This window comes from Centroberyx affinis, unplaced genomic scaffold (genome assembly GCF_046629955.1).
Source record: "Centroberyx affinis isolate AG114_WGS23_722 - 3 ecotype Tasmania unplaced genomic scaffold, CSIRO-AGI_Caff_v1 ptg001396l_1, whole genome shotgun sequence".
Taxonomy (NCBI): Eukaryota; Metazoa; Chordata; class Actinopteri; order Beryciformes; family Berycidae; genus Centroberyx; species Centroberyx affinis.
The window spans coordinates 373389-394878 of NW_027279878.1; the positions used below are offsets into that span (position 1 = coordinate 373389).

The following is a 21490-nucleotide window of genomic DNA, read 5'->3' on the forward strand; positions in this document are numbered from 1 at the left end:
GTTTCTTTCGCTGGCATCAATATATATATATATTTTTTATTAAACGTGTTAAATTCTGCTTAAATTTGTTCCTGGATGAGAAACTGTAGAGAAAACTGTATGTTTTTTAAATGTATTTTTTTTAGTTATCGCGATAACATTTCAAGCCTATGTGAGACAACGAGGCGGATATCCGGCCTCTTTTCTGTGGCGGACCGTCGTTGGGTCGGTTTAGCAAAATGAAGGTACAATGTTCCGACGAATTTATTTCTTTGTACATAGTTATTTTCTTTGAAATATTCCAATGTGATTGAAGCTCAGACTCTGAACTTTAAAACGTTGTAGTTTGATAAATGATTCACGGCTTTGGCACTTAGGATGCGTATTGATTGCGATGAAAGCTAGCAAGGAGTGATCGTGTTGGCAAATGAACCTACAAACATGGCTGCCTACTATGAGAAATGTGCACGTAGTTGAAGTCAAAGTTACCTAATGCTGTTAACATGTCCCGAGTTTTGTTGTTACCCGAATGGCGATGTTCTCCCTAGGAAGTTTGTTAAACCCGCTAAATTATTGAAATGTCAAGCCGGCTAGCTAGCTTACGGTTCCTCACCGGTATGGAGAGCTAATAGCAGCTCCCTCCAAGCTAATGGCGTTTTATTGACGACCCAAATTTAAGCCAATATACGCTAACTGATGCTGTTTTGCCTCTCTATCAAATTCTGTCCATGTGGTCATAGAAAGCTCAGCTAATAACGTGAACTTTAGATGTTCTGTGTTGTGGTGCTATGCAGAGCTAGCATACCTACATAGACTTTAATTGTCATTTCTGTGTTGAACCCTACATGAATGAAGGAGCTATGCTAATAGAGTTTTTGTCTTGCAGCTGAACATCTCATTCCCCGCTACTGGCTGTCAGAAGCTGATTGAAGTAGATGATGAGCGTAAGCTTCGCACTTTCTATGAGAAGCGTATGGCCACTGAAGTGGCAGCTGACCCTCTGGGAGATGAGTGGAAGGTAAGCGATGGTGTCATTATTCCTGTCTGCCTGAGGACATTTTGAACACATATTAAACATGATGTGCCAGGAGCACATTTCATCTTGACATGGCACAAAGTTGTTGTGTATTCTGTACACATTTGGCACACCAGTAGACCCTTTTTGATTAGTCTGTAGTCATTAAGGGGGGACAGCGTGTTGCCAGAGTAACTGCAGAGCTGCTTTACCAGATGCGACCAGACCTTCTCACCATGGCTGGTTGAACTGCATTGCTCTCTCAATATGACTAGGGTCAGGAACTGAGACATTGTTCCAGCGTTTCCAGAACTGACCGGATCAGAACACTCGCATTATTACTAGAGAACCTTATGGTTTTGTTTTATCCAAAGAGCACCCAACCCCATAATCTTTAAAGGTAGAAGCTACGAAGCATGCTGGCCTCATATCTGTTGTCCAAATTTTGGTAATTTTAAAATGCAGTCAAGGAAATTAGAGCATGTATTGTACCAGCACCTTCGAACATGCCAATTTCTCCACATGGATAAACCAGTAAAAGTAACAACTTGTGTTTTCTCCACTTCTCCAGGGTTATGTGGTGCGCATCAGCGGAGGCAACGACAAGCAGGGCTTCCCCATGAAGCAGGGTGTGTTGACCCACGGCCGTGTGCGCCTGCTGCTCAGCAAGGGCCACTCCTGCTACCGCCCCCGCAGGACTGGTGAGCGCAAGCGCAAGTCTGTCCGTGGTTGCATCGTCGACGCCAACCTCAGCGTTCTCAACTTGGTCATCGTCAAGAAAGGTAATGGTTTAATCGGGTCCATTCAGACCAACTTATGCAAAACAAGATTCAACAGGTCTTCCATGTGAGAAGCTAAGTGTCTGCCAGTCAACCAAAGGAAAATTCTTCATGATTGAGGGAGATTAAATATCTCCCTCAGCTTTCATGGTATCACTCGCCTGTTTGACCCCTCTTCATGTAAATCCACTCCACTTTGTGTATTAGTGCAACACAATGATTTTAAACTTGGATCTCCTTTTGCTGGAAGCAAAATACAGCCCCAGCAGTGGTATATGCCGATATACATACATACATACATACTACAGAACATGCCAGCATACATGACCACCACTGGGTCATACCCATAGTCTGCACCAGTCATGCCGCTCCAGCAGGAAGTCATTGATGTGTACGACACCTTCGTTTGTGTCCACACTGGTTCTGTTTAGTTGTATTGTAGCCATGCATTCTACAGCGTGAAATCAAGCATGAGGCTATGCCTCAGTATACACAAGCAGACATTGAAATATATCAGTGATATGGGCAAGTATTCCCATTTTGTACATTTCTCCTATCAGATATTGATACATTCATATATTAACACCAACGTTTTTGAATACTTAATTAAACTTGAACTTGAAGGCAAGGTTTGGAAACATGGAACAAATTTCTTTAGCATGCAACAAAAACAGTGCTCTGATAGTTGCGTAGCCCACCATTTCTAACACTTGGGGAATCTCTATTTCAGTTAAATTATTTTTAAGTTGTCTCTATAGGAAAAATGGTCTGCAAAAGCAACCACAGGAATCTAATTAAAAATGGATGAATATAAATCATGATGAATAGAGGAAATGCCCCCAGAATACTGGTATTTAAATGGGTTTAAAAGTTTAAACAAGTAGAAAAAGATGGACTTGAAACATAAAAAGTCTGAGCAGGACGGAGTTATGTACACAATGGAGCTGAGGCGTGTGCTTGTATGGAACAGGTGTAGAAGGCAGCATTGATTTTAAAACGAGAGCTTTCTTTTGAGAGAAAACAGACTGGAAAAACACGGCTGAGTCTCTTCTGATGTAGACTGGTCTTTAGCTGACTGAGGTTGATGTTTGGGCTTACAAGGTTTCAGGCACTGCTACTCTTATACAGTTGCACTACCTCAAACTCACATTCAGGAATGTCTAAAAATGCAATCATTGGAAAAGTATGTTTATGGCACACCAGTAGACCCTTTTTGATTAGTCTGTAGTCATTAAGGGGGGACAGCGTGTTGCCAGAGTAACTGCAGAGCTGCTTTACCAGATGCGACCAGACCTTCTCACCATGGCTGGTTGAACTGCATTGCTCTCTCAGTGTATGCATATACTAGGAAACCGAGACCTGGTTCCAACGTTGACAGAACTGACTGGATTGAAATGCATTTGCATTATCTTTTTTTTTTTTTTTTTCGTTTCGCTCTCCGTTTTCTCTCATCTGCTGTGTGAGTGACAGCAAGGTGTAGGGAACTTAGGGAAGAGTAGAGTGTGTTAAGTTCATGGGAGCAGTTTGCTTGTAGATGAAGCACATAGCACCATAGCGAGCATCGCTAATGTGAGAAGGACTTAAGTGTGGCTACATTTCCACAATGAGTGTAGTTTGTCCTCTTGGTTGCTATGCTGTTATGATCTTCAGGCAACTGCTTCAGTTCTGCAAAGAACTGAACACACTGCTACTCTCAGCTGTTTGACCAATTTGGCAAGTGTTGCCAATCATCCTATTACTCAGGTATAAGTAAGACAGTAGACTTGTTATCTTGATTAAATTATCTTGACCTGAAAACTGAGCACTCAACATTACTTGTTGTAGTTTTGCCATACGCAGATGGGCAAATTTGAAACTTTGAATCAGCTTGATTGATTGACTCATCCCCTGTACTGACGTTTGTTTCTCTCTCTCAGGTGAGAAGGACATTCCCGGGCTCACCGACAGCACTGTCCCTCGCCGCCTCGGTCCCAAGAGGGCCAGCAAGATCCGCAAGCTCTTCAACCTGGCTAAGGAGGATGATGTTAGGCAGTATGTTGTGAGGAGACCCCTGACTAAAGAAGGTGAGGCCTAATTCACTGTCAGTTTTGACCCTTTTTAGCCTGTAGAAGTTTGTCTGCAAGCAAACAGTCTCTGTGGCACTGTTGGATGTAGACTGTCAGCTGGGGCTGATATTTTGAAACCATCTTAACTCAAGGATTGCACAAGCTTGCGGCCACAAGTCTCATTTGAAATGCACATTATGATGATCAAAGCTTTGGGCAAAGGGAAATGTAAATACTGGGTGACTTTGACTGACTGCCCTGCTATATATTCATAATAGATAAGTTTTCTCAGCTTGGCTGAACAAGTTTAATGAAATTTTGAAACAAAGGCAGTTATTTGTTTGGATTTTTAACCTAGCCTGGAAACACTGGGCAGTAGTGGTGGGTGATGTGACCTGAATTTTGTATCACAATATTTTTAAAGTTTGGATGGCAACAGTATGTATCAAGAGGTAGTCTTTTTTTTTTTGTGTTGTTTTTTTTGGTGATGTCATTTGTCCCCATGAAAATTAACTCCCATTACATTTACTTACTAGAACAAAACATTTGACAATGAGTCATGCAACAACGCTGACAGATTGCTTCAGATGATGGTTTTCTGTTGTTTTTTTTTGTTGGATAACTTAACCATGTCCACTGGATGGAGCCCCCCCCCCCCCCCCCCTTTTTTTTTTGGTTATTTTTTTTTTTTCATCTTTGTTCTGTTTTGTTCACTTCACTCAAGCCCTACCCACCTGTTTTCAGCAGTTTTGTGACTAATGACAAACTGCTTGACATTAAGTCTGTAGAAGGTGAATACGTCTGTGTGGCAAAAATATTGCGTAAGATCGGTCACCTACAGCCTTCCTGGCTCATCCCGTAGAAACGTGATGGGCAAATCTAAACCATTACACAGATTTCTACTGGTATATTGTTTCTGATGGTTTGCTGCCCACCACTACTTGGCAGATTGCCTTTTGCATCCAAACGCTTTCATCCAAACAGTAGCAGCCCACGGAAGTTGCAGGCACAATGTGTGACCAGAGGACTTGTGTTTGTTAAATACTGAACATTGAAATTCAGAGACTAACAATTACGCCACCACTAACAGAGCTGTAGAACTGTCACATGGAGGGTTCGGGTTAAGACATGTTTGCACTACCAATGGTAACGCTCTTTCCCCTCTCCCCCTCCAAGGCAAGAAGCCCAGAACCAAGGCTCCTAGGATCCAGAGACTGGTGACCCCTCGCGTGCTGCAGCACAAGCGCCGCCGCATTGCCCTCAAGAGACAGCGCACCCAGAAGAACAAGGAAGAGGCATCCGAGTATGCCAAGCTGCTGGCCAAGAGAATGAAGGTATGGAGTTTTCTTATTGCCGTGCATTAGCCACTTGCTGAATATCCCATAAAGTTGATGCAGTGTGAGGAGTTCTTAGAAGTAGACAGAAACATTTGATGTAAAAACCGCAACCCTGCCTCAGTTGGATGTTCGGCACGTTACTGGGCTACATCAGTTATATAATTCAGAAAAGGAAAATGTAAAGGTTAAGAAATGTTTGAGGCAGTAAGTTTGAAAAGTTGGCACTGGCTTTTGCTCAAGTGTGCAGAGAGTTCCCCAGTTGAAAGAGCAATACTGTGGAGCTTAAAGCTTGCCAGGCATCAGAACTTACTGGTGAAATAGAATGCGCATTACTCCTCTGCATTCATTTTATTGGGAATTTCCAAATGTTGTGATTACAACCCCAGTAGAGTCTTGGGCACGCGCTTTCTATGTCTTCAAACTTGTAATTGTACCTGAAAATGCAGTAGGAGGATTCTCATTAAAGTTCAGATGGATTATAAAAAACAGATCGATTGGATGTACAGAAATGTTTAGTCATACAAATTTGAAAACAATCACCAACGTGTGTTCATCTCCGATTGGTTCCCAAAGGGTAATTTCTTTCAACTAGGTTAAAATTTTAATTTCTTTTGTTTAGTATTTGTGGTAGGTTTACGTCTTGACAGATTATTAGATAAATTTAGATAAAAAATTCAGACAGTAATCAGGGTGAAGCCTGCGTAATGTCACTATGGGATAACCGGAGCATTATCCTATTGTGGAAACATTTGACTTACACACATTTGTTTATGCAAACAGGAGGCCAAGGAGAAGCGCCAGGAACAGATCGCCAAGAGGCGCCGCCTTTCTTCTCTGAGAGCATCCACATCCAAATCAGAGTCCAGCCAAAAGTGAAATATGGAAACGAAATAAAGAAACATTTTGCTGAAAATATTCCCTCTGATTCCATGTCTCATTACGTTTCAACTAGTTTGAGTACAGATCATAAAATGTGAACTTTGTTTATTGTTGAATCATTTGGAGTTTTGACTGTTACGGAGCCTGTTCTAGTGCTGAAATGATTAGTTGAATCGATTGATCACCAGGAAATGTATTATAATTTTGATTATCCATTAATAATTTGTCCTTTAAGTAAAATACCAAACATTTGCTGGTTACAGCTTCACAAATGCTAACTGAATGTATGAAGTCATGGTAGTGTAGGGCTCACAGTTTAGGCAACTCTTAGTTTAGGCACAACTGATTAGTTGTGGCGGCAAAGAGATTTCAGGGATGTGTAGCGAAGCCACAAATCAAAAGCAAATACTGATTTTTCAGTCACGATGTTCATTGCAAGAAGTAATGGTATCATTTTATATGTAGCATGTCATATTCATCACTCAAAAGTGAGATGCACAGTAAGATGTGAATGTAGATATCCATGGTGATTACTATACGGTTTTGGACCTGGGAGCTCATATTTTATTCTGGATAAAGATTCCTGAAGCGTTGCTAAACTAGATCTTGTGTGCATCTGACCCTGAAAGGTATTTGAATTAAGTTTTATGAAATGCAATTCTTTTACATGTTGTAAATCTTATATTGGCAATCCAGTCTTATTCAAACAAGTTCATTGTCCTAAATGTTACAATACACATTACTATAGGAGTTTAAAAGTAGTTAGCTCAAGCTGCATAGCATTAAAACGGGTGGTCTGAAGGTAATAAAAGTTGTAGAAATCCCTACTGTTATTGAACTCTGCATGATTCAGCAGTGCGTGCCCTCAGAGTAACCTTTCCTGCAGCATACAGACCAGGGTTGCATCAGCAGACACCAAGCCAGTCAGATACAGGCTGAATAATTTTTACTTCAAAGAAAGTAAAAATCACTTTTAATTTTTTTTTACTAAAAGCCATAGACTGAATTCCATTACCTGGTGTCAGGTCAGCAGGAATAAGCCATCATATATTGAGAGCTGCCAAAAATTCACAAAAACTGAAACAATTTAATCGAAAGAACTTGGATTACTACTGTTGCCAAAGCCTATAAACCAATGGCAGTGGCAGAATTGTATAATCAATATTGTGCCACTACTACAGGCTAGAATGGAGTTTTCTTAGTATACATGATCCAAAGTGGTCTGGTATAAGTTTGTTGTTTGAGTTTATTTTAACAGCCTTGCTTATAGTATATGTATATCGTTGGTATACTGTATGTTCAGTGGTAGCTTTTTGTTGACTTCACACTTGTTCATGAAGCTCAGTTTCTAAAGCCTATAGGATCAATTATGGCATTGCTATTGGTTAATATGGACAAGCTTCACAGTTTTCTGCCATGTTATCCACTAATTTTACTGCAGTAAATTTACCCATCCATAAGGCCCTCTTTCATCAGGAAATACCATGAATCATAATATAATACAATCTTCCTTTGTTACAGCTAGAGTTTCACTCCACATTTAATGATTCTACCAAGTATTCTAAACATGGTTTGTTTCTGTACACCCTTTTTTTCATTTCAATAATTTCACACTTATATTTGATATTCTGTACAAATAGATCATACACTGCAGGGCTGCCAGACCAAAAGGACAAGATGAATCAAAGTTTATGCATCTTCACACAATTTACTTTATTGTAGGCTAATAATATTAAATTTGCACCACATGAAATTAAATAATTACCATGGTCCACATCAACGATGTGCATAACCTTTAGCATTACGGCCATTGCCAAAACCAGAAGTCTTGGCCGGCCTCCTCATGCGGCCATTGGACCGAGCCTGTGGCTGGACAGGGGGCATGTTGTTGAGGGGGCTGTTAGGGGCCAAGTAGGCCAAGGCAGCACTGAGCGAACCTCTGACTCGATCAGGCAGGTCCTGTGGGGATATAGGGCAGCTTAAGTTGTACATCTGTGAGACAAAGAAGAGCAGGCACACAGCCCGATGCTGCAGGTGCTGGGGCAGGCCATGGAGGCTCCAGGCCAACGTCAGCCAGCTGGTCTGAAGGAGCTGAACCAGAACAGCAGAGCTGGGCAAACTCTCCATTACCTGTTGAGTAAAGGACATAGGGAACAGAGTAATTATTCAGCTTAGACTGGAGATATAGTCAGGATATTTGCACTCGAATTGTTTAACATTGATCAGGTGTTTGAAATGGCTGATGAGCCATGAATGGATTCAATAACAAAAGCTGGCAAAAAAGATACTATATCAAAGCTCTAAACATAAATAGAAATAGCATATTTGGCATTAGCAGTTATCAGTTCAAGTAAAGCCCAAGTCAAGATAATCCCAATACCTCCTCCATTTGCTGTTTAACATGAGCGCGACAATCTTTCCATACCACCATCACACCCAGCTTGTCCTGCATAGCAAGTTAGATTCATAGTTTTATGGAGTGAGATGTTATTTATTATATGGCATTTTAGGGACAATAACAGCATCAAGAACATACCACTTCACAGAAACAGTAATTTGCAGTCTGTTCACACAGTGAATAAAATTAATGGGAATCGGATTCTTGTGTGAATTCAATCTTGCTGTCATTGAGTGCTATATCCATATTATTTCCCAGCGATATGGTCAATACTATTTTGAGTCATCTGGTATTCCATTTGCTATAATCATGCATGCTCATTCACTGATTCCTGAACCCCCCCCACCCCACCTCTTGCCAAATCAGTGGTGTGCAGACTGCAGACCTTCACAGTGTGCATCGTGGCCCCGACCTTGTGGCAGGTTCCTCTGCACAGCTTGACAGTGAGGGAAACCAGTCTCACAGGGTAACTGGTCCCGCCTGTGGCAGCCTCGAAACCCTTAACAGTCTTCGCCTCCTCTTCTACAAAGTCGGCAGAAGTACATTTTGAGAGAGATAGAGAGATGCTCTGATTTTTTGATTAGGCATGTGTGAGACGTTTTGAATGTCATTTAGAGAGTGACATGTATCTCCGTTTCACACCAGTAACATCCATTTACCTCTGTCTTCTTTGGTGGGGGGAAGCAGTTGGTCCATCAGGGTCTCAGTCACACTCAGAGCAGAGTCCAGTCCCAGACTCGCCACGCTGATGGCTTTCTTCACAAGTGACTGGTCAACCTCGTCATCATCAGCCATCCTCCCAGTCACCCATGTGATGGCGTGCTGCACACAGTCCACAGTTCCGGTGCCTGCGATGCTCGCCAAATCCTTGACCTCAAGCATCTTGTTCTTGGCGCTGGCAGCAATCTGGGTGATACAGACAAGGACAAGAGAGCACAGAGACGTTCCTTGCTTCTGCTTCACTCTTTCTGATCAACGGTGCGATGTGTGCGGTTCATTAAGGTTTGACAAAGGAGAAGAAGAATTTACCTTCTCTGTGGGCTGTTGAAGCACCGGGAATGCAGTCTCCAGCCAGTCCAGACCTTTACATGCCACATCATTCACAATGGAAACTATGGAAATGTTCCAGACAGACAGTGAAGCCATAACTGAAAAAATGTTTTCTTTATACTACAATAAAAGGAGTCTGTCTTACATGAATTTCACCACATCTAGGTTGTAGCCATTTGTCTAAGTTAACCCCAGAACTTGAGTAACATATACCATTGGCACCATTTAATTTGGCCCTGATATGCTGTTGAGGTATGCAACCATTTACATTTGTAATTATAAATGATCAATTGTAATCAGAGGTGGAGTTATGACAACTTTTGATATGGTCCCCACATCGCTTGTCTTTTAATTATTAGTCAGTAAACAAATAATGTCAAAACAGTTCACTTCCATCCTCACATGCACATCACAACATAATGATAGTAATGGCTGCAAGATAGTCCAACAGGCTGCACTGGGACTAAATGTATGTCATGAGTGTAACAAAAGGGCAACTTGTGGGTTATAGCCTACAATCAACAAAAGGTATGTAGGCCTGACAATACTTACTTTGGGGCTCCAGTTTAATGATGACAGGAGAAACCCTGTCATAGGCAACTGAGCCTATACTGGTCACACCATTCTCCAGCACCTCACACACCGACTTCAGGCTGGGGTGGCTGCGCTTGGTGTCCAAGTACAAGACTGACAGAGTCGCACAAGCCGAGCGAACCATGGGAAGCTTGGTCAGTCTGACAACTGCATTCTGCAAGGAAAAAGAGCAGAAACAGCCTCAGCACAGATATAGTGAGCCTATCTTAGACAACAGTTCCACAAGTGGGGTCCAGGGACCACCAGGAGTCCTTGAGGGGTCCACAGAATAAAGAATTGTTCAATTTCACTATTAATTCTAGTATTATTAGTATTAAGTCATATCTAACCTAAAATTCTTCTCAGTTGGCCTCAAATGGGGATGTATTTCAGTGGCCTTTGCATTAATAGAGTTTGGGAACCCCTGATTTAATAAGTTATATACAATCAAATTCATCACCCTGTTGCTAATTTATAGGCCACCATCTTGCTCTTTTACTTCAAGCTTCACATTCTTTATGAACGCGCTGAAATCATGTTGTTGTAAAATCAACAGTGTCGATGCAATATGAGGAGGAAAATTCAGTCTGCCTCTGTTGTAGCCTACTCACCTGACTGACGTTGTTATTCCTCGGCATGATTCGCGCACTTTGATAGAAGAAAAACAAATAAATGAATGAACGTTTTGGAATTTAAATTTATCGCGGATTTAAACCGTCATCTTCAACTAGTTTAGGAAAACACCACTCACCCTGCAGAATGCTGGTTCATGGGACAAGTTTGGAGTTGTATTCCTGCTGATCCAAAACACTTGCATAGCGTGGTCAGGTAAATCAAAATCAGCCGCTCACCTGCCCTTTGGAGAATTTCTTTTTCGCGCAGCTCTCTCTGTATTCTCGCGATATGTCAACGCCTAACCCACGGCTATGACGGAAACGGCAAATGTCAAAGTATGGCATCCCGTCATCTTAAAAACTAGGCTTCTGTGGTCCTATAGTTGCATTATGTGGGCTTATAACAAATTTCTTGGCCATGCAGAGTCTCAGGTGTAGCACACATAGCTAGGCTACTCAAGTATTTCACTGCCACCTTTACTTTCTTTTGGAAAACAAATTTTCTTCTCTAACATGTTTGTGGGTAGGCTATATGCCACAGTAGGCCTACCTGTGGATTGTGCTGTTGTTAACTGCATACCTTGCTTTCTCACAGGCTTCCAGTGACATGAAGCATTTGATGTATGTAGTTATGAATAGTATGATAAAAACAGTTGGCATGAGAATATTAATCAGGGCAAACCATGCTCCACACATTTCCAGGAAACAACAAAGGCCACCATGACATAACCTGCTGTAGGCTATAGTGCACCAGAGGGAATCATGTTACTGAAAATAGGGACTATCACTGTGCGCAAGAGAAAAATTGCCAACAAAAATGAGATACAGTGCACCAAACAGTGAAGATGAATGTGTCTTTGTAACAAGGTATGTATATCCATTTGTATCTGTTATTGACCTACTGTAGAGATCACCTTATTTTAGAGCAACAATAAACCCACAAGATATTTGTTCATGCAAGAGTAGCCTATAGTTTATGCATATGATCCAAAAATGATCCTGAGTTTCTCTTTCCTCTATTGTAGAAGAGTATCTTTGTTGGGACATGGTCAGGCCAGAGCCCTTCCAGACCACCAACAACCTGAAAGTGACTCCAGGAAAGTTCAGTATGACCACAGCTGTAAACCCCACCAGGAAGTTCAGGAGCCAAGACTCAGAGGGAATGAAAGGGAAAGTGACCAAGTCCTACAAACCCAAGTCGAGTTCAAGATGAAGATTGGTTTGAATTCCAGGAACAGTATAAGACATGGCCAGTACTAGTTGGTTGCCAACAAAGAAAGAAGTCTGATAAATACTCCCCACCAAAGGCTGACTATGACAAGAAATGCAGGTATACGCAAAGATCAAACAAGTCTAACTTAAGGGTCTTTTAAGACCATTACTGCTTGATCTGACTACATGAAATCAAATCAATACCACATCAGAGACATCAGGAAGGAGATCAAGCCCTGTCTGGTTTGTTTCATTGGCCACATTCTCCACCAAACTGCACAGCAGAGCAGCAGAGCAAAACCCAATCAGCTCCAAGTCAAGCCCTGCAGATCAGGCTAGAACCCCCCCCCCCCCAAAAAAACAACGCACATTATCAAACTAGTCATCATCACTGATTTGTTGCATTATAAATAATCCCAGTTGTTTCATTATATATATATATACATTATAAGATCTAAGATTGCAGGTGTCATTTTTCATTTTTATGTCCTCCCCAAGGATGAAATAAACAGTTTGAATGAATGAATTTATTGTGTTAAAATTTGGCCCCTTTGAGACTGTGAGAGCTATATAAATTTGACTCGTCTCGTAAAGAACCCAAGGATATTAAAAAATAAAGAACAAGGGAAAAAAAGATATTACTGTTTAATGCAGGACATTTTTTCATTCCAGTATCGCTACTGTCTTATGTTCTGAAGAGTGGGAACTAAATTGGCTTCAAGTATTTCACATCCAACTTGACATCAATTGTTTTGCAGCTGTTTTGTCTCCTGAAATGAATCTAATAATGTTGTGCTTGTTACTTGGCTGTGCTGCTGGCTTGGGAAGGCCTTTTTTTTTTTTTTTTTTTTTTAGGTTGCTCTGTTTTTCTGATGTTCAACTGGATTAACGCCACAGAGTAATGAAGCCTCTGTTGTGGATAAACCAGGCACCTGTAGTAAGGCTTTGTTATTATGCTGGTGTAGATGGAGACATGCAGGTGGGAGGAGATGCAGAAGGAGATGCACTGAGCATGCTGCTTTGCATCTACGAGCTGGCACACTGCATAGCAATTAAGATTAAGAGAAATGCATTAGGCTTACAATGCAGTGACATACAGCATTATGCCCTCGAGTGATCACAGGGAAATACAGTGATGGCAAGCGATAAATATGTATGTAGGAATTTAATTTGAACGCAAAATTGCTCGCATGGCATCCCTTATTGTAGATAGTTAGTAGGATAATCCCAGAATACAAACATCATATAGAGTCAACATAGGGATAATTTAATGACACCATTGGAGATATAAAAAAAAAAACACACACAAAGTACTCAAAAGTGAGCAGCACACACACTATAGGCCTATGCCCTGTATAAGTATTTGTACTGGGGTGATTTTTCGTTATTAGTGCAATGTCGATTTCGGCTCCTATAGGCGCGCACGCTTTAAACCACGAGGGCTGTCCATGGTGCTGATGGTGCTTTTGGCGTGCAGGGCTGCAGCATCCCGGAGCGTAACCGTAACCGCTGTCTGCTGCAGCCAACGTGCTCACTAAATGTTTCCATCGGCACGCGTCAGTCAGGAGGCGAGATCCGCTGCAAGACTTTATATGCGTGTGCAGCGGCAGTCACAAGGTTTTGGGACTGTTGCACGCTGCAAGACACACACACACACACACACACACACCAAAAAAGCACGTGTAGTGGGTGGTCCTCAATAAATGGCTTTCACGTGGCTCTAGCGAGCACCGAGCCGCGGCAGCCACACCGTCAGTCCAGTGCAGCAGCAGCAGCAGACACATCAACATGGCTTTGGAGGTGGAATCTGCAGAGTAAGTGATGAGATTTTCCGTTTTGAGTGTCAATAAATAGATTTCTGTGAGAGTTCTGTTGAAAATAACAGTTAGGCTATGTGTCGAATAATCACTCCAGTTTCCCTAAATACTGCTACAGAGATATACAATGTGTCTGTGGTACTCAATAGTAAGTTTATTGACACCTTATTGTGCTTGATGGTATTTTGTATCTCCTATGATGTCACTGCAATATTCCTATAATTTTCCTTTAGGGAATGACAATTTTGCTGTGAAATTTGCGTCTTTTTAAAAGTTATTATAGGATCACTACTTTTAATAATAGGATTATAGTTCTTTTTCGTTAACTGTGGACGTTGTGTCTGTTTTTTCACGCGTCGTGTAAGGTGATGCTGCAGTTATTTATTGCTGTCAGACGTTGATCCTGCAGCTCACTTTACCAATATGCGCCCACGTGGCAATTGTTTGTTATTAATCGACTGAACAGTGTTGAACCTGCCATCTAAACGCAGATCGGCTTCTATTATTGTTTTTATTCTGTATATTTTAGGAATTATCCTGTAAAATGAAGCCAGTCTTGCCTGTATGACGGCTTAAATGTTCGTTTGAGCCATTTAACCTGATGTCGAGGCTGGGTGTGCTGAGAGAAAGGAGGGTCCAGGATGTTTTGCAGTCATTGGATCATTGTATCAGCCTCATTTAAATGCGCCTGTTGATCTCATAGCAGAGTAGTCTTGTCACCCCTGGCCAGGGTGTGGATGTATGGTTGAAATTATTACTACAGTTTTCCTGCATGGGAGATTTGGGGGACTGAATTCAAATTGTTATAGTTGGTTACATTTGGCGCTCAAGCAGTGCATGGTTGGTTTCTGTATGGCCGAAGGTTAAAAGGGGGTAACTGCTGCACAAAAGACCAAGTAAGCCTAAATATCATCACTGGGCAGGAGAGGTTTGAATCCAGTCAGCACTGCAATCCTGTCTCTGCCCAAGAGCTGCAGCCAGGTGAAGCCCATAAAACTCAGTACTGCAGGGAATGTGGCTCACAGAAGAAATAACTTAATGAGTAACAACACTGAGCTGCGAAAATGCCCAGCAGATGGCTCCAAGTGGGCCAAGGGTCCACATGAACCTGGATTTTAATGAAGATTCTGTTCAGAGAGATTAACTTGTGATCCATCAGGGCAAGGGCAAAATGAAGCATAAAGTCCCACTACAGTGAAAGATTCTACTATCTGTACTGATGTGTACATTTCCTGGCAAAGTCCAATCTGTTAGGGTGGAGACAGTCCTTTTCACTGTTACTTCATCCCATTCATCCCCTTTTACAGTAGTGTAAATAACCAAACTGAGAATTTGTAGCCAAATCATCAATCACAACTTGTGTCCAGTTGATCATTGAGAAACATTACAGCATGTTAGTACACAGTAAAATTGTCAGCATGAATTAACTCAGTGTTAAAATGGACTCGTATAAACACTGGCAGTTAAATTAACACTGACAATTTTACTGTGTAATGATAAGCACCGACATTGCCCTTTAAAAGCAAGCTGCAGACAGCCACAGATGCCCAGTAGGTGGAGATTACCACAGGCTTTGTAGGCAGGCAGACTCATCAATCAGTTCATGGTTGTAACAATTGCACAACCTTTTTTTTTTTCTTGTAGCGTGATTCGTCTGATAATGCAGTATCTCAAGGAGAACAACCTCTATCGAACGCTGACCACCTTACAGGAGGAAACCACCGTCTCGCTCAACACGGTGGACAGCATCGACAGCTTCGTTGCAGACATCAACAGAGGCCACTGGGACTCCGTCCTGCTGGCTATCGAGTCCCTCAAGCTGCCCGACAACACGCTTATTGACCTTTATGAGCAGGTGAGATTTGCATTGTTCGAACGAATGCACTTGACTTGAGTAACAGGTGAGACTGAGCACTGATCTCTCTCCAACAGGTTGTACTGGAGCTGATTGAAATGAGGGAGGTGGGGGCCGCCCGCTCCCTCCTCAGACAAACCGACCCCATGATCATGCTGAAGCAGACCCAGCCGGAGAGGTACATACACCTGGAGAACCTCCTAACACGCTCCTACTTTGACCCACGTGAGGTGAGACCGACCCCACTGCTTTTGTATATTCGAAGAACTCTTGTCAGTGAATGTTACACTACCTGTAAGATCCAGTAACCTCCCTCTCTCTCGATGCAGGCTTACCCAAAAAGCAGCAGCAAGGAGAAGCGGCGCCGGGCCATAGCCCAGGCGCTGGTGAGGGAGGTCAGCGTCGTGCCCCCTTCTCGCCTCATGGGGCTGCTGGAGCAAGTCAGTGTGAGTAGGCCTGGATGATTTTCAAACGTACAGACTGACTAAAGGAACAACGCTCACTCTAATTAGATGACAAGGGACTTTTATTCCTCTATGTCCAATGCTCTCATTCACTGCTGTCATGCATATCCGTCTTTATACTGACTGAATGCTACAGCCACAACTGTTTTCTGTTTTGTCTTTACCTTCGCTCTACTCTACAGTCTCTGAGGATACAGGAGCACCAGGGTCACCTGTCACCTGACATGACCATTGACATGAATGGCAGCAAAGCTATAGAGAGGCACGTGGAAGAAGAGAGCTTTCCAACGCAGCTCTACCGGCACATCAAGGTAGACAGGCACAGGCTTGGACTCACATAGTATGACATTGCACTATATTGTTTAACACAATGTTCAGCACAGAGTTGAAGTTGTGTATGATTGGTACTTTCACTATTATTGTGGGAGTTAGGGCTACAATCACAATCACCAACTCAGATACAGTGTATTTGAGAGCTGTAACAGTTTTACTGCATACGTCTTTGAAATAGTTTGAGCTTGCCTCTTCCATTGTCAAGTCATTCCCCAATTTAGTCTGTATAGTTTTGACCTCCTAGTTCATTAACCCATAGACATATTTGCCACACACACACACACACGCAGACACACACACACACAGCTAATTGCTTTACTTACCTGAAGGCACTTGTATGGATCGCTGGCTGTGCTTTCATCACTTGCATCCAGATGGAGCCGCTTGAATTGCCCGTCCTTGCTATTCTCTGCCCAAGGTTAAAAACGTCCAGTACATTCAGCCTACTCAACAGCCTCAACTACAGCATGATGAACAACCTGTTTCTGATATCAATTTATTTGTGCTGTATTTCTCAGTGCTTTGGGATCATATCAGTATCCATTATTCAACTGGTTGGCATTTATCTGGAGGATAAATGAGTGTTAATGAGTAGCTTGTGTGTGCAATTTTGTTCTGTAGTTTGGACAGCGGTCACATGTGGAATGCGCCCGTTTCTCCCCTGATGGCAAGTACCTAATCACTGGATCAGTGGATGGGTTCATTGAGGTCTGGAACTTCTCCACTGGAAAAATTAGTAAGGTAAATATTTACTACTAATACAGTTTGTATTTTACATGTTAACACTGGCAAATCTCAGGGTCTGGATGGCATTGGCTGTAAGGTCCTGCGGTCATGTGCTGATTCACTTGCATTTCCTTTCCAAAGGCTGTTTCAGCGCTCACTGGACACGGGGGCAATCCCTGACCAGTGGAAACGGGCTCTGATTGTACCGGTGCCCAAAAAAAGTAGGCCCAAAGAGATGAATGACCTGCGGCCAGTTGCCCTAACCTCAGTACCTATGAAGTGTCTTGAGAGGATAGTGTTAAAACACCTCCTCACTGAAGTCTCACCATTTTTGGATCCTTATCAGTTTGCATACCAGCCAGAGCGGGGGGTTGAGGACGCACTGCTGACAATGAGCAACAGTATGAACACCTGGAACAACCTCACAGTCTTGTGAAGATTGTGTTCGTTGATTTTAGCAGTGTGTTTAACACCATCCAGCCCCACTTGCTGGTAGGCAAACTGATGGATCTTGGGGTTAATCCAAGGCTCATCCTATGGATTAATGATTTTCTCCTGAATCGTACCCAGCAGGTCAGATTCAACACAGCTATTTCCCCCCCAAAGTTTATAAATACAGGGGCCCCACAGGGCTGCGTTTTGTCTCCCATACTGTCTACATTGTACACCAATGAGTGTCAAGCTTCAGTCTCCACCCACACCTTTTTTAAGTAAGCAGATGACACAGCCTTGGCCTTAAGTCTGACAACTCATCCTTGGGTGGCTTTGAGGAAGAGGTAGGGGACTTCATTAAATGGTGTTCTGACAATTTCCTTGAGGTTAATGTGTCTAAAACAAAGGAAATGGTCATAGATTTTAGACGTAGTGGAGGAGAAGTCCCACTCACCAATGTCAACAATGTACCCATTGAAAGAGTTAATACTTATAAATACCTAGGGATAGAGATGACCGGTTGAAGTTCAACGAATGTGCTACTGTGAAGGTAAACAAACTGCAACAGCGAATGTTTTTCTTACGAAAATTTAACAGTTTTTATGTTGATCGTTATGTCTTGCAACTGTTTTACAAGGCTGTCCTTCAGAGCATCCTGTCCTTTGGCCTGATTTGTGTGTTTGGTAACATGCACAACCAAGACAAAGATAAGTTGCAGTGCATGATCAAGATGGCGAGTAGAGTCATTGGGTGTGACCAGATGTCAGCTGCCCAGTTGTGTAAAGACCTCATTCTGAGTAAGGCTGAGCGCATCCTCAGTGACCCTACTCACCCTCTACACAACAGGCTCCAACTAAGCTATCGGGGCAAAGGTAGGATTCTGCAAAGGAAAATAAGAACAACCAGGTTTAGCAGGTTTTAGTTTTGTTCCTTCAGCAATTAGACTGTTAAATGAGAGGGACATTCCAAAACAGAGAATCTGATGGTTTTGGCTAGGGCTATGTGCAATGTTATCCTTGTGCAATACTTGTATGGTGCAATATACTCTATATATCTTATTTTCTTTTATTTATTTTTTTACTAGTTGGTTATAATGCTGTGTGTGGGCGTGTGTGTTGGGGGGATGGAAGGGGGACTGTAAATTGTATAATTGTATTTATATTTGTTTGTGTGACTGCTTTGTGTACTCTTGCACCTTGACCACCTGAATTTCCCTATCTGGGATAATAAAGTTTATCTTGACCTTGACCTTGACCTTGATGTGGGTATGAAAAATGTCTTGGCAGATATGTGTTCATATACTGTTTATATTGAATATTTGCCTGTGTTTTTCTGGTGTGCGTATGTGTGTGTGTGCGCACATGTGTTCATGGGTGAATTAGGACTTAAAGTACCAGGCCCAAGATAGCTTCATGATGATGGATGATGCCGTGCTGTGTATGTGCTTCAGTCAGGATACAGAGCTACTGGCCACGGGTGCACAGAATGGCAAAATAAAGGTCTGTTGGTCTACATATATGACCAATTATAGTGTCTTTCTTCAGTGTTCTTCAATGTTCTGTTTATACTGTTTATACTGGTTTGATCAGTGTAATGTGTGTGTGTGCGGGTTTATGGGCTAGGTGTGGAAGATCCAGAGTGGCTTGTGTCTGCGCAGGTTTGAGCGCGCTCACAGCAAAGGAGTCACCTGTTTGAGCTTCTCTAAGGACAGCAGCCAGATTCTCAGCGCCTCCTTTGACCAGACCGTCAGGTGGGACATGACTATCATGTTTTCTATGCACATGTTAACATACTGTAAAACAGGTGGTGCTGTTACTCAGTATGGACCAGACCATATGAATGCCTTTCCATTATGTGTAGTAACAGTTGTGTGGCTCTGTGCTGCTACAAATCATTGAGAATATTTAGAATTTGCTATAACATGACTTATGTTTGGGCAACCTATAAATGGCTGGCATACTGGTGTTTTTATCTGAAATATGCCGCGTCACTTGTCACCAAATAGTAACATTACTCTTCATATAGGTAAACACAAACTTGACTTTTTGAGTAAACAAAAACACATGTTGTGCACATACACATTCTCCCTTTATAAATAATGCAAATAAGCGGTAGAGTCGAGGCTTGACATCCTATTTTTCTCGCATGCTTAACGTACCTGCAGGTAAATATACATAGGGCAATTAAGTCTCTCTTTCTTTTGCTCACACACACACACGTGCAACCTTTACTGTATCCTGCTCTATGATGAGGAGTCTTGAATTTCTATTTCTGAATCCTGTCGAGTGTGGGCTTTGCCCCTCTGCTGTGTTGGAAGCACATGGGCTGTGTGGGAGTAGCTGAGACGCCATGTGCTCAGGCCTAAAGCTGCAACGTGTGCCTCCACTTGCAATTCCACGAGATGGTAGTCTGAATTGTTTATTTATGCTAAATCATCACACCAGAGAGGGAGTGAATCAATGAGCATTAGCCGTTTTGTCATGGTTTAGCTAAATCTGCACTCAGTCACTCCGGAGGATCTAAAAATAAGACATCGGCAACTCAGCAAGTGGCGTATTTAACACAATCCATCATGTGCTGGTCCTGAAGAAAAATGCCTCATGAGTTATATAAACATGCCTTTGTTTATTAACTGAAGCTGCTGTTTTGTTGTTTCCAAAACAACTGTCAGTCTTCCAACTGTGTTGTTTTCAGAATCCATGAATTGAAGTCGGGCAAGACACTCAAGGAGTTAAGTGGCCATTCGTCATTTGTAAACGATGCATGTTTCACTCAAGATGGCAGTCACATCATCAGTGCCTCATCGGACGGCACAGTGAAGGTACACTGATCACTTACAATATTTGACCAAATCACTACAATTTAGTCCTGTGCTAGATCATTATTACTGTGTGTCTGGAAAACTGCTCTACTATACTGTAATATATTTCTTCCACTGAATGATAAACACTTTTCCATGTGCACATTTTAGATATGGAATGCCAAGACTACAGACTGCATCCACACGTTAAAATCTCTGTCGAGGAGCTCAGAAATCCCCGTCAACAACGTGATTCCTCTCCCCCAAAATCCAGAGCACTTTGTGGTGTGCAACCACTCCAACATGGTGGTCATCATGAACATGCAGGGTCAGGTGAGAACTCTCTGACTGCATTAGAATCCATTCATAATCACTATTCAAATCCGCCGAACAAGAGCTTTCTCCAAACAGTAAATAAACGAGACTGCTACATTCATTCATACCGTTCATAGAATATTCATTCAGTCAGTGAACTTAATTCAAAGCCGGATGAAACGCAGCGAAACATCGTTCTTAGCACCATTTTTGTCGAGAGATTAAGTATTTTCACTATGCCAATACCCATATAATATCATTGAGTTTTGCTTGTACGCACTTAATGTTGCCTCTCTCCTCATTTAGACTGTGAAGACCTTCAGCTCAGACAGAAAGGAGGGGGGAGACTTTGTATGTTGCACCCTCTCCCCCCGTGGGGAGTGGATCTACTGTGTGGGAGAAGACTTGGTGCTGTACTGCTTCAAATACGCGACGGGACGGCTGGAGAGAACGCTGACTGTAAGCCCTATCTGCCAATATCTACTTACTATGTATCTACTCATTATTAGAGCCTGTGAGAGGAGGCAATTTATCCAGACCCTTGTGATTTATTAATAAACCTGACCAGTGCGGTTTTGCCCATCTAGTTATTTTTTTGTCCCACTTGATACTCGCTGTCCTTGGAAAAAACACTGTGAAAGAATACTGCTGCTGCTGCTGCTGCCGAGTAGCAATCCTAGTGAAGGCTGCCAAGGAAATATAATAAGGGCCAGTGGGTAACAGAGAATGTCTGGTGATCTGTGATTTTCTGCACCCACAGGTCCATGAGAAAGATGTAATTGGCATCGTCCACCACCCACATGAGAATCTGATTGCCACGTACAGCGAGGATGGCCTCCTGAGGCTATGGAAACCGTAGACCGGTGC

General features: G+C 42.4%; 3 protein-coding genes across 3 annotated transcripts; 2 read left to right on the forward strand and 1 right to left on the reverse strand.

Annotated features, from left to right (window-relative positions):
* The first annotated feature begins 151 nt into the window (after positions 1–151).
* Positions 152–6070, forward strand: rps6 (ribosomal protein S6). The gene is made up of 6 exons (XM_071526274.1): positions 152–224; positions 866–997; positions 1566–1776; positions 3690–3836; positions 4995–5152; positions 5936–6070. The coding sequence occupies exons 1-6, from the start codon at positions 219–221 to the stop codon at positions 6029–6031; spliced, it is 750 nt and encodes a 249-aa protein (XP_071382375.1). The 5' UTR covers positions 152–218; the 3' UTR covers positions 6032–6070.
* Positions 6071–7810: 1740 nt separating this feature from the next.
* On the reverse strand, positions 7811–10693 carry LOC139649757 (perilipin-2-like). Its single transcript, XM_071526249.1, has 7 exons — positions 10667–10693; positions 10035–10230; positions 9462–9544; positions 9092–9338; positions 8818–8954; positions 8415–8480; positions 7811–8164 (listed from the first exon to the last, which is right to left on the reverse strand). The coding sequence occupies exons 1-7, from the start codon at positions 10691–10693 to the stop codon at positions 7811–7813; spliced, it is 1110 nt and encodes a 369-aa protein (XP_071382350.1).
* A 2976-nt stretch (positions 10694–13669) lies between these two features.
* LOC139649789 (WD40 repeat-containing protein SMU1-like) lies at positions 13670–21482 on the forward strand. Its single transcript, XM_071526291.1, has 12 exons — positions 13670–13695; positions 15343–15553; positions 15631–15783; positions 15883–15993; positions 16200–16328; positions 16972–17091; positions 18891–19007; positions 19131–19258; positions 20203–20329; positions 20480–20641; positions 20930–21082; positions 21384–21482. The coding sequence occupies exons 1-12, from the start codon at positions 13670–13672 to the stop codon at positions 21480–21482; spliced, it is 1536 nt and encodes a 511-aa protein (XP_071382392.1).
* The last annotated feature ends 8 nt before the right edge of the window (positions 21483–21490 follow it).

Excerpts from the sequence above, each read along its gene's own strand:
- rps6 (XM_071526274.1), top strand. Across the intron at positions 998-1,565 it reads CTCTGGGAGATGAGTGGAAG|GGTTATGTGGTGCGCATCAG; the intron begins GTAAGCGATGGT and ends CCACTTCTCCAG. Across the intron at positions 1,777-3,689 it reads CTTGGTCATCGTCAAGAAAG|GTGAGAAGGACATTCCCGGG; the intron begins GTAATGGTTTAA and ends TCTCTCTCTCAG.
- LOC139649757 (XM_071526249.1), bottom strand. The coding sequence starts at position 10,693 with ATGCCGAGGAATAACAACGTCAGTCAG. Across the intron at positions 9,545-10,034 it reads CATTAAACTGGAGCCCCAAA|TTTCCATTGTGAATGATGTG; the intron begins GTAAGTATTGTC and ends ACATTTCCATAG. Across the intron at positions 9,339-9,461 it reads TTCAACAGCCCACAGAGAAG|ATTGCTGCCAGCGCCAAGAA; the intron begins GTAAATTCTTCT and ends TGTATCACCCAG.
- LOC139649789 (XM_071526291.1), top strand. The coding sequence starts at position 13,670 with ATGGCTTTGGAGGTGGAATCTGCAGA. Across the intron at positions 15,554-15,630 it reads TTATTGACCTTTATGAGCAG|GTTGTACTGGAGCTGATTGA; the intron begins GTGAGATTTGCA and ends TCTCTCCAACAG. Across the intron at positions 21,083-21,383 it reads GGCTGGAGAGAACGCTGACT|GTCCATGAGAAAGATGTAAT; the intron begins GTAAGCCCTATC and ends CTGCACCCACAG.